Here is a 13,296-nt window from a genome sequence, read left to right on the forward strand (position 1 = left end):
CCTCCGAGTATGTATCGTATGCTCTAATATTATATGTTACTAATATAAATTAAAATTGTTTTAAATACTAATTTTAAGTCACCATTCTTGAACAAACACATAAAAATGTGCTTTTTAATGCTAACTAGCATCTCAAATAGAATTCAAATCTAAAAGTATATTTTTAAGGTTTTTTAAAAAAAACCCTCCTGTATAGTATCAATTTGATTAGGGGCACCTGGGTGGCTTAGTCAGTTAGGCATGCCTTCGGCTCAGATCATGATCTCAGAGACCCCAGATCCAGCCCTGCATTGGGCTCTCTGCTCAATGAGGAGACTGCTTCTCCCTTTCCCTCTGCCCCTCCCCTTTCTCTCTCTCCCAAATAAATAAAATCTTTTAAAAATAAATCAATTTGATTAAAAAGACTAAAAATAACTGTGGATAAAGTGCAGAAGTCTAGGGGTGCCTGAGTGGCAGAGTTGGTTGAGCTCCCGACTCCTGGTTTTGGCTTGATCATGATCTCAGGGTTGTGAGATTGGGTTCCATGCTCAGTGTGTAATCTGCTTGAGACTCTCTCTCTCTACCCCTCCTCCCTACACTCTCTCTCTCTAATAAAATAAATAAATCTTTAAAAAAAGAGAAATCTATTTAACTCTGTGGTATACTGCATTTTTGTAATAGGATACACTTTCTCATCACAGTGTTATAATCAGAAAAAAACCAACATAAGATATTTTTAGAAGTGTAGGAGTCAAAAATTAAATTCAAACTTATGAGACTAAATCACAGTTAAAAAGGTTTAGGATAGTAGGAAAACGTGGCTTTAAGAAAGGATTGTCACCTTGCTTTAGAATCATCTCAGAAGAAACAATAAAGTAAAAGAGCAAAAACATAGGTGGTTTAGGTGAACAGAGTTGGAGAATACAAACATTGTCAGTTCAATCACAGGATGTGTTAGAAATGATCCTGGAATGAAAATGTGCAGATAAAAATACTAAGAGGGCAGAACCCCATGTTTTTTGTGTTTTTTTTTTTGTATTTTAAAAAGATTATTTATTTATTTATTCATGAGATACACAGAGAGAAAGGCAGAGACACAGGCAGAGGGAGAAGCAGGCTCCATGCAGGGAGCCCAATGCGTGACTCGATCCCAGGACCCTGGGGTCACGCCCTGAGCCAAAGGCAGACGCTCAACCACTGGGCCACCCAGGTGCCCCAGAACCCCATGTTTTAAATATCTGCAAATCACCTAGTCTTATATACTTTTCCTGGGATGCTGGAGCTAACAGGATTAAATCGCTGGATTTTCATGGTGGAAGAGACATCAGAGCCAGCTTGTAGCAAGAATAAGCAGCAGGCTCCTGAGTCCCAGAGGGCTCCTCTCTTTCCTCCTTCTATCTCCACCAGCCCCCACGATCTCCCAAGACCACTTCCACTTGTCTTGGTAAGAAACGGCCATTACCAATGACTGGATGATCTCACCAAAAACACTATGCTGTGTGCATCTGCAGTTCTCCACGCATTTAATTATAGTTACTATAACTCGTACAGTAAATGTAATACATAGTATTTTAACAGACTGAATTCTATAAGGAGTGCATTAATTTAAATGTCCACTGTAGAAGTGAACAGTTTAGACAAGTGAGTCATTTTTCAACACAAATATCTCAAAATTGATTATTTTCCTGCATTCAATCCAAAATATCAGATACATTCTTCAGTATTAGCATTTTCTGAGTACACAATAGCAATTAAGGAGTCCTGGTTTTAAAGAATCCAATCTCGGGCAGCCCTGGTAGCTTAGCGGTTTAGCGCCACCTTCAGCCCAGGGTGTGATCCTGGCGACCCGGGATGGAGTCCCACGTCAGGCTCCCGGCATGGAGCCCGTTTCTCCTCTGCTTGTGTCTCTGCCTCTCTCTTTCTCTCTCTCTGATGAATAAATAAAAACAAAAAATCTTAAAAAAATAAATAAAAAATCCAATCTCATTGTAGTGTGGTGCATTTTGAGATTTCCAAATGGCTATAAAAGCACAGTCATTTACAAACCAGTGAGAGCCGGAAAGAGTATGTGAAGTTGACCTGGAATCCTGAAACCTCAGCTACAAACAGTATATCAGATCACTCGGTCCACCCACTCTGCAATGCCACAGAGGCCACAAGCAATCTGTGCTCATCAGGACATGATGGGTTTGCCACTCAGACATATGGTGATTCTAGGAGTGCGTTAGATCTGTCACAGGTGCGTACTGGGACAAAGAGGTAACAACACAACACTCAGTCATAAGAAAAAGCTCAACTGGGTGAGTTTCAAAAGTAGTTAGAGAAATGTTAAAAAACCATGTTTTCCAACATGCTGAATCCCTGTCATTAATGTGTAAGCAAATTCCCACCTAAACTTCCCACTTCCAAAAACAAAAGGACCCCCCTGTTGTACCAGTACCAGAGCTGTACTGGTAGCTGTACTACCATCCCTGAAAATGCTGGCCACACACCTAACACGCAGAGAGTGCTAAATTTGATTTTCCTGCCTTTACGGACCTTTATGTACTATGAAGGATGCTGAAACAACATATAAGACGTAGAGAGAAGAAAGCTATGAAAAACACAAAAGAATTCTGGAAGGTAGTATTTGTCTGTCTTCTCTTCCCTCAAGAAACTGAGTTCTTCTAAAAATCGCATTATCTAGTATAATTTTACTGACAGCAATAAGATTTCTTAAAATTATGTTACATATAAATACTAAAACTTAGTATCTAAAAAAACTGAGAAATTATATATTTTCAATGTGTGTCTCCTTTGCTCTTCTTTTTTTTAACTGATACTCTCCACTCTGTTTTATTTATTTATTATTTTTCTAAGATTTAATTTATTTATTTGACAGAGAGAACATAAGCAGGGGGAGTGGCAGGCAGAGAGAGGGAGAAGCAGGCTCCCTGTGGAGCAGGGAGCCCAACATGGGACTCGATCCCAGAACCCTGGGATCATGACCTGAGCCAAAGGCAGACGCTTCACTGACTGAGCCACCCAGCTGCCCCTGCTCTTCTAGGAGCAACACGACAATATGGCCTAAGAGCATTAGCAACATTTCATCCCAAAATAACCAGACTTAATGCCCTGGGATAAATCCTCCAGATATTATGTGGACACATGTAAACAGAAATGGGTCCTCCCAGTACATTCTGATAGTTTTCCCTGTAAGATTATAATTACCATCTTTCCACATTGAAATATATATATATTTCTGAAACACCATTTTAACAGCTACACATTTCAAAAGTTGTATCTCAGGTTACCTTTGAAACAACTGTATTTCATAAATTCATCACTCAATAAAAAATAAAATAAATTATTAAACATTTTTCTAAATCACTGAAGGTTATTTAGTTTGGAACCTTACTGCTAAAAAGTAAAGAAGTAACATGTTCTTTATATATACTAAGTTTTATTTAGCTGAGATAACCCTATGAGTTACTTAGTAAAGGGCAACCTTTTCAACCTGAGTCATAAATTCAGGCCAGCTGTCTGCAGGGACTACTTAAGTCATTAAAGAGAACACAGAGGAGGAGAGCAGTGCACACATAGGCAGGAAAGGCATTCTTAGACACTTCCTCTGTATGCGAAGGTGTCCCAGGTAAAAGAAAAAGAACAAGCCAGCCGACCAAAGTGCAGATGTAATACTTTGTGTATTCCTGCTGTATCACTTTATTTGACAAAAGTAACATTAAAAAACACATATAACATTTCACCTCTGAGATAATACAAGATTAAAAATACACTAAATTTCCTTTACTATTATAAAATTTTTGAGACATATTTCAGTTTAAGGCAATTTGTCAAAGAATTTCTTTTCACAAACTGAAAACCACGAACAGAAGAGAAGCTTCAGACACACAGCTCCACTAAGTCAATGTTTTAGTACTAAAACCACTACCAGTTTACATAGTTCCCTTCCTCCTGACAACTGCTTTAATTTAAAAATGAACAGATCTGTAAACTGAACTTTTCCATACTACAGTTTCATTAAAATGGGGAAAGTAACATTTGTTACATTGGATGTTTTCCTTACCATTTCTTAACACTACTCTTAAAAAATACACGTATGAAGATCAACACAGGCTGCTTTTCTCAAGGTCACCTGTGCTTCCTGTGAATCAGCTGTCACTCATAAATGTTTAGAAAATTCTCAGAAGTTTCAAAACTCACTTATTTCTTTGACCAAATCAAGACCACTTGATTAATCTGATGTGTCTGTCAATTAGTTTATAAACTACATATGACTTCAAAATAGATTTAATAATAAAATCATTATGTATTAAAATATTTAAAAGCTCACAAATCGGGCAGCCCAGGTGGCTCAGAGGTTTAGCGCCGCCTTCAGCCCAGGGCGTGATCCTGGAGACCGGGGATCGAGTCCCACGTCGGGCTCCCTGCATGGAGCCTGCTTCTCCCTCTGCCTGTGTCTCTGCCTCTCTCTCTATCTCTCATGAATAAATAAATAAAATCTTTAAAAAATAAAAATAAAAGCTCACAAATCTGGGATGCCTGGGTGGCTCAGTTGGTTAAGTGCCTTTGGCTTAAGTCATGATCTCGGGGGTCCTCGATTGAGCCCCATATTGAGCTCTCTGCTCAGTGGAGAGTCTGCTTCTCACTCTTCCTCTGCTCCCCTCATGCTCTCTTTTTCTCCTCTCTCTCTCCAATATATAAATAAAAATCTTTAAAAAAAAATAAAAGCTCACAAATCTTATTTGGCCTCTATCATAGAAAATTCTAACACAAATCAAAAACAAATCAAATATATTAATTATACTGAAAATAACATTGATAATAAAAGCAAGCGTGAAGGGGGATCCCTGGGTGGCTCAGTGGTTTGGCGCCTGCCTTTGGCCCAGGGAGCAATCCTGGAGTCCCGGGATCGAGTCCCACGTCGGGCTCCTGGAGTGGAGCCTGCTTCTCCCTCCTCCTGTCTCTCTCTCTCTCTCTCTAATGAATACATAAATAAATAAATAGATCTTTAAAAAAAAAAAAGGCAAGCATGAAATCACAGGAAAAAGTAAATTTCTTTCTGTAGGTACCTAGTCTCAATATTTTCAAAAGAAAATTGTAAAAATTTGTTTACAAAAATATGAACCCAGGATAATCTGCAATATTAAACAAACACTAATCTGTGTTTTTCTCCACTGAAAATGTGCATAATTATGCTACCTCAAATGATTACAGACATGAACTTGTGAACCAGAATTTTAAAAATGTCCATTACTCGATAGTGCTCAGAAAACAGATGGGACAACAGCCACGTCCTTCCAGGCACACAATTATCTAAACCACAATTAATAACATAAAATACAATTAAGCCACCTCATTCTATGAGTTTTTGGTAGAAAAACGAAGCACATGTTGCAATAAAACTGATCTGTGAGGCCTTGTGATTTGATGTATTTAAAAGGAAACCACAGGGAAATTAAAATAGCAACATTTGTGATCCCTAAAACACTACCTTTTAAATCTCCATTTCAAAGGTTTTAGAAATCCATGGAACAGAAGAGGCGTGCACCAAGAACAAGTCCACCTAGCACCTAAGGTGTACACCCCCTCCCGACGTCAGCACTAACAGGAAGTGCCTGCCATAAAATGAAAATGTCACTGCAAAGTGGAATTACAGGTGAAATCTGTGTATAACTCAGGAAGGCCTCCAAAGATGAAAACCTTAGCATGAATCTAACAGACAACTGAGCCAAGAAAGACAAGGAGGGAAGATGCATTTTGGACAGAGTGTAGCAGAGGCAAAAGGGTACTGGTCTGAGATACAGGGGAGGCAGAAAGCCAGCATGAGCACGTTTGGGGCAGAGAGGTAATCAAATACTTGATCAGTGAAGGATGCAGAACAAATCAATAAACTAAGGAATGTGAATTTTTTCCTCAAAGCAAAGGAGATGCCCTGGCAGATGTCTGAACAAGGGAATAAGTAATAGGGTTACATTTCTGACAATTCAGTTTGGCAAAAATAGAGTATAAAAATGTAGCCCTCACCTATCACAGTGACTGAATGCATGTGCGGAATTACCAAGAAAGGAACGGATCTAAGCTTAAACTGTCCAACAGAACTTTCTGTGATGCTGGAAATTGTCTATGCTGTACTATCTAATATGGTAGCCACTGGCCAGCCACACATGACCACTATGCACTTGAAATGTGGAAAGCTGTGTGGTCAAGGAACTGGGTTGGTACTTTCATTTAAGTGTAATTAATTTAAAGTGACATAGCCACATTTTGCTAGTGGCTCCCCCAGCGTGACCTCCAGGTTTGGGGAAAAGATGCTAAACTCATTCTTAGGAAGTATATAGAAGGGGTCTGAGGACGGTCCCTGTTATGCAGCTAAATAGGAGTCTGGAGCTCCAGAAAGTGGTTGATACCACTTCTATCACCCAGATAATCAAGAGTAGGAAAAAACAAAGAAACTGAAGAGAAAAAGAATTCAAAGAAGCTCAGGAAATACTGAAACACAAAGAAGAGCCCTTGGAGGAAAAAGAGGAAAATGAGAAGCCCAAGAGCAATGGGGAATTCATGAGATCAGTGTCTGCAAAGCTAACAGGGGAGGAGGTTTGAGAAGAGGAAGAGCAGCCATGCGGTTGGCCATGGAGGGCTAGGCTTGCTAGGGGCTTCTTGGGGGGCCTATGGGGTCCCCCCGTCCCTGGCAGAGCAAGGTAAGGTGTGGCCAGAAGAAGGGGGGAACAGAAAGGCAAAGTCCTCAGCTCTATGTGTAACACTTCTGAACAGCACAAATCCATCCAATGACATACTAACCTACTATCTCCCGATTCGGATTTAGCCAGGGTTAACACTGAGCACTGGACACTGGCCACCTTCAAGTGTCCACTTAAGTGCCCACTTTTCTGGGTTTAGTTCTCTGGATACTGGGACACTGCCTTTTTGTTTTCCCTCTCACAATACAATCATGTAACATTCATCTTAAAAATAGTGAATATGTTTTCTTAGGAAAAAGTAATTCTACATCCAAATATTTATTCAAAGTCCAAAATCCAATGGCAAGATTTACAAATTTTATCTCATAAAAGGAACTGGCAACTCATTTATTACTTAATATTCTAAAATTTAAGTAATTCACATGATCTGAAACTCAAAACTGTATCAAAAAACATACACTGATAGGCACCTGGGTGGCTCAGTGAGTTAAACATCTGCCTTCAGCTCAGGTCATGATCTCAGGATCCTGGGATCAAGCCCCATGTCAGGCTCCCTGCTTAGCAGGGAGTCTGCTTGTCCTTCTGCCTCTCCTCACGCTCTCTCTCTCAAATAAACTTTTTAAAAAAATCTTTAAAAAAATACAGAATACAGTGTCCATACTCTCCTCTACCCTTGACCTCCCCAGCACAGCTAGACATGTAAATAATCAGTTTTAAGAATTTCCTGTGTATGCACCCAAGATTTTTTTTTTTAAGGTTTCATTTATTTATTCATGAGAGACACAGGCTCCATGTAGGGAGCCCGACGCGGGACCTGATCCCGGGTCCCCAGGATCACACCCTGATCCGAAGGCGGTGCCAAACCGCTGAGCCACCTGGCCTGCCTGCACCCAAGATTTTTTTATGCAAATACAAACATACATTCCTACCTTTTCTACCATTCTGACACAAAAGTAGGTATTATTCATATTGTACCATAGCTTCCTTTCCTTCCATATCAGTGTAAAAGGAGTCTCCATGTTCCTTCATACATCCTGATTATCAATGTTAAACTGAAATTAAAATTGCAGGGCTGCCTACGTGGCTCAGTTGGTTGAGCACCCAACTCTTGATTTCAGCCTAGGTTATGACCTCAGGATCCTGGGATTGAGCCCCGAGTTGGGTTCTGAACTCAGTATGGAGCCTGCTGGAGTTTCTCTGTCTCCCTCTCCCTCTGCAACAAATAAATAATCTTTTCTTTTTTTTTTAAGACTTTATTTATTTATTCATGAGAGACAGAGAGAGAGAGAGAGGCAGAGACACAAACAGAGGGAGAAGCAGTGCAGGCTCCCCACAGGAGCTGGATGTGGGACTCCATCTGGGAACGCTGGGATCGTGCCCTGAGCCAAAGGTAGACGCTCAACCGCTGAGCCATCCATGCATCCCTAAATAAATCTTTAAAAAAAGGTGAAGAAGAAATTAAAATGGCAAATCTCAACCATGAAAGTAAGAGGGATTTATATGGGTCCAAAGGTGCTGACAGGGGTCATCAGCCTTGGAATTTATTAATCATCTTTTAAATACCTTAAAAAAATCCAAACAAACTTGAAAGCAGTGAAAATCTACCACAGTTAAAGGGAGCCTACTTGCTTTCATGAGCTATGAAAACACTCTAAATACTTAAAACCTAATGTATTTAAACCATAAATAAAATTCCTAGAGTAGTTTCTTAGAGGAAATAGGTGTTGTACTCATAAAATCAAGGCTACATATAAAGCTTCTTTACCCATTAAACACCTTTTGGAAACAGTTCACTAGTGAACCTCAGACAAGGGCAGTGATGCATTTAAATCCAGTAATTACTATCCAAAGCGATGGACTTTGTGCTACAATAAAAGCAAGGGTCCTAGATGAGCTGCTATGATCCTGAGATCTCACATCCTGCCCTAATGCAATTAGCCTCCAGAGAGCTAATTACCTAATCGAGGGATCACAGTTTCACGGACATCTTACTTCCTCCGACAGTAATAAACACCAGGGTGCTAAGAGAGCACCTGATTAGTTGGCTGCATTAGTGTTTACAAGGTAGTTTCAGCGGGTGATGTGTTCTCTGCATACAGTTCGTTTCAAAGAATGCCTTCCTGAACAAGAGAAACCGCTCTTTTCACATTATGGGAAAGCATTTTATAAAGACAGAAAAGGATTCTTTAGGGTAACGTAAATCAGGACCTATGTATTAAGAGGCAGCGCCTTTCAGCAGGTTGCCTGTATAACATCAGTCCCTTTGTTCCTACCACAACTACTACGAATCTTTGCGTGGACTCTGTTAAATATTTGTCAAATTCTCAAGAAACTACTAAAGTATAACTCAAATTAGAGAGAGAAAAATAGTTCAACACTATGATCATACTTCCTCACCTCAGCACAAACTAGCCACATTCTAATTTGTTTTGTTTTGTCCCTTTCAAAAGTTTATTTCAAAGTTTTGAAAAACAAAAATTTCAGAGTGCTAAAGTTCTGAGGGCGATCTGATAAAAAGAGTGCTGTGGGAAAGCCTAAAAGATGTATGATATATTGGTACTATATAACACAGGCATGAGTTCAATGTTTAAAAGGGGGTTAGGGCTAAACTCCATTGTCATTTCCAAGATACTCAAGAAAAATACATTACTGGCTAGGAAGATGGATTCAAATAGTTATCAGCTGATTTAGAAAAGAAAAACACATTTTCATTTTCCAGGACATGCTTGAAGAGTTGAACGAACATCCTACACCATATTCTACCAGAAAGTAGCAGATAAAACCATCAGAGATGAAGACAGAAACCAAGCCCAGGGTCTGGGGGTAACAGACCGCCATGCGTGCACAGCGCCCAAGGACACTTGCCTGACTTTGGGCACCACCATCCGATGCTGCACCATGAGTGTATGGCCAATCGACGCCATTAGAGTCAAAGCCTCCTCACTGGCCGAGTCCCTCCATACCAGGTTTAGCAGAGTGTTGGTCTGCTGCTTTGTGTCCAACTTCTTCAGACACTCCTCTGTTATGTATGGGACTGACAGTCGACCATCCTCCTAAAACACACCAGATACACTTGTCTAAGTTGATGATACTTTCTTAGAAATGAGCCTCTATGCTACACACAGAAAATCTGATTTTACTTCAAGTGAAAATACAAAATAGGCATTATCTAAAAGTTACCCACATCATGATGGACAAATCAGTATCTCCCCAAATGCATCCACTAAAGTAATACGAGATTCTCTAGAGATCCAGTCACTATCAACGTTAGGCACCAATTTTACCCAGCATAACAGAACTATAAATACTCAGTTTCTGCCTGATTTTTGTGATAATATTTTCAGTATTGACATCTTAAGAAAAATTCATTTCAGTTTTAGATACCATTGTACTAAGTAAGCATACATGTGTGAGAATTTATCATCTAATAGAATTTCCATTTTAAATTATTTGGGAAATAATAGTTAAAGCAAAATTAGCATATTAAAGAACTTAATTTTTTAAATCAAATGAGATATATTTTACATATTAATTTCTCTAAAGATCCGATTTACTGAATAAAACCTGAACTGAGACACTATACATTTACTTCTTTGGGGTATTAAGTCAAAGATACATAGTTTCTTCACATACATATATGTCCAAGTATATATATATGTATATATATAAGACTATATACACAACACGGGGTATTGCTGACTACACTGTTTGGAAACTTAAATGGTAATAATTTATGCAATTTATAATAATCTACCAAATAAAACACTGCTTTAGATAAAAGTAATAAATTCTATCTGCCAAACTTGAATCTGTAAATAAGATGCACCTAATAAAAGAAGTTAGGAAAAGAGTATTGTTGGTACTATTTTTGTACTGTATCTATTTAAAATACATTACACACAAACCAGAACTAAACCGATATAGAAACCTAAGAGTTTATATGAAATTTGACTCTGGAAAAATCTCATTTAATCAATTAGACTCTACATAATCATCATAGGAAAGAAAAGGCAGGATGCAAGCAACCATCAAAACATCTGACAGAAAAATTTAGAAGAGATTTGGAGTCAAATCTGTGAGTACCTGGCCTATACCTGTGTCCCTGGCTCTGAACCCAAATGTGGACAGGAAGGGAGAGATGATAAACAATGCAAAGGAAACATGAAGAGAAAAAAAATGAAAAAGAGAAATAAATCATATATTAATACAGACCTTGAAACCCTTGTATATAAAGGAAGAAAAATATAGTAAAAATTCTCACAAATATAAGTAACAAAATCAAGCTATACTTTTTTTTTTTTTTGCAGTTCATCAAAAAAAATTTTTAATGACTTTATGGGATGCCTAACCCATGAAATGGTTTACATGTCAAAGTCTTTCATTCAGAAACTTTAAAAGCTCTAAGCCAGAGCCACCTACATAGCTCAGCAGTTGAGCTCTACTTTCAGCACAGGGTGTGATCCTGGAGTTCAGGGATCAAGTCCCGCATCGGGTTACCTGAGAGGAGCCTGCTTCTCCTGCCTGTGTCTCTGCCCCCCTGTCTCTCTGTGTCTCTCATGAATAAATGAATAAAATCCAAAAAAAAAAAAAAAAAGCTCTAAGCCATATATTCATCTATAGTTTTATGGGCTTTAAAAAATACATATTTTTGGGATCCCTGGGTGGCGCAGCGGTTTGGCGCCTGCCTTTGGCCCAGGGCGCGATCCTGGAGACCTGGGATCGAATCCCACATCGGGCTCCCGGTGCATGGAGCCTGCTTCTCCCTCTGTCTGTGTCTCTGCCTCTCTCTCTCTCTCTCTCTCTGTGACTATCATAAATAAATAAAAAAATTAAAAAAAAATAAAATAAAATAAAAAATAAAAAATACATATTTTTGAAATTATTTATTTATTTATTTATTTATTTATTTATTTATTCATAGAGACAGAGGAGAGAGAGAGACACACACAGGCAGAGGGAGAAGCAGGCTCCATGCAGGGAGCCTGACGTGGACTCGATCCCGGGTCTCCAGAATCAGGCCCTGGGCTGAAGGCGGTGCTAAACCACTGAGCCACCCAGGCTGCCCAAAAAAGTGTCTTCTAAAAACAAAAATTTTCTCTACATTCCATCTATAGAATCTCTCTTTTTTTAGCCATATAAAAAATTCACATTTTTGTGTGCAGTTCTGAATTCTGACAGATGGAAGATTTCCAGCTTCCACCAAAACACTCAGTTTTGCCCCTTTGCAATTAACCCTTCCCCTAGCTGTAAGGGGCAACAACTCATCTGTTTCTTCTTATTGTTACTTTTTAAAACAAACTTTGCTAATCAAACTATTTGTATCAGAGGCAGTACTAACACATCCTTTCACTTCACAAGATCCTAAAGATTTACTTCCTTTGGTCCTTTGGAAAACCTGAGCCTCTTGAGTAGGTTCCTAACAACAACAAAATATTTAAACTTATTACAGCCATATCTCAAGTTATTTCAGTTCTGTAATTAAAAGAAAAAGAGGTATCACTGAAGACACACACATTGTGCGTGTATGATACAAAACTTTTTATTCCTTGAAAATACACAGCAAACCAGGCGAGGTGAGAAAAGGCGGGGTGGCATAGAGAGTATATGTGACAATGCACTCAAAATTCATTTTCAAATAAATCACAACTTTTGTCATCTACAAAACTGCCAAAAATTAACAGGAGACATTACTTGGTGTTCACAAGATAGGGTAAAAAGGGGGAGGGCGTGGCTGCTGATGGGTGTGGGTTTCTGTGTAGACAATGAAAATGCTTTACCAGAGTGGTGGTGGCTATGGTTAGGTTAATATACTGAGAAATCACTCCACTGAACATCACTTTAAAAGGGTGAATTTCTTTTTTTTTTTTTATTTATTTATTTATGATAGTCACAGAGAGAGAGAGAGAGAGAGGCAGAGACACAGGCGGAGGGAGAAGCAGGTTCCATGCACCGGGAGCCTGATGTGGGATTCGATCCCGGGTCTCCAGGATCGCGCCCTGGGCCAAAGGCAGGCGCCAAACCGCTGCGCCACCCAGGGATCCCTAAAAGGGTGAATTTCAAGGTCAAGTGTATCTCAATAAAGCTGCTATAAATTCTTAAAAATACAATAGTGCGGGGATCCCTGGGTGGCTCAGTGGTTTAGTGCCTGCCTTTGGCCTGGGGTGCGATCCTGGAGTCCCAGGATCAAGTCCCATATCAGGCTCCCTGCGTGGAGCCTGCTTTTCCCTCTGCCTGTATCTCTGCCTCTCTCTCTCTCTATGTCTATCATGAATGGATAAATAAAATCTTTAAAAAAAATTAAAATAAATAAAATAATAAAATAAAATAAAATAAAATAAAATAAAATAAAATAAAATAAAATAAAATAAAATAAAAATACAACAGTGCTTGGCACACAGTAAGGGCCCTTCGTGGAAAACTTCCCAAGTAACAATTAGATTAATATACAGCATGGCCTACTCTGAATAAAACAACCACACGACTATGTATCCCCACATATAATTGTATGGACGGGCAAGAGAAGGTACATCCTGGGTAGAAGAGCATCCCCAGTCCCCAGTGGCCAGGATGGTCACCTCTGAAAGGGCAGGGTGGCAGTAGAGGGAAGGGACTCCAT

The 13,296-nt window shown here is 39.2% G+C and overlaps 1 protein-coding gene across 1 annotated transcript in view; it reads right to left on the reverse strand.

The window, feature by feature from the left end:
* UBE3C (ubiquitin protein ligase E3C) overlaps positions 1-13,296 on the reverse strand; it is a 127,158-nt gene that overhangs the window by 72,998 nt on the left and 40,864 nt on the right. Inside the window, exon 10 of the mRNA XM_041751576.1 lies at positions 9,546-9,733. Within this exon, the coding sequence (XP_041607510.1) occupies positions 9,546-9,733 (188 nt within the window). The remainder of the gene's footprint in view (positions 1-9,545; positions 9,734-13,296) is intronic.

This window comes from Vulpes lagopus, chromosome 4 (assembly GCF_018345385.1).
Source record: "Vulpes lagopus strain Blue_001 chromosome 4, ASM1834538v1, whole genome shotgun sequence".
In the NCBI taxonomy this organism is placed as follows: Eukaryota; Metazoa; Chordata; class Mammalia; order Carnivora; family Canidae; genus Vulpes; species Vulpes lagopus.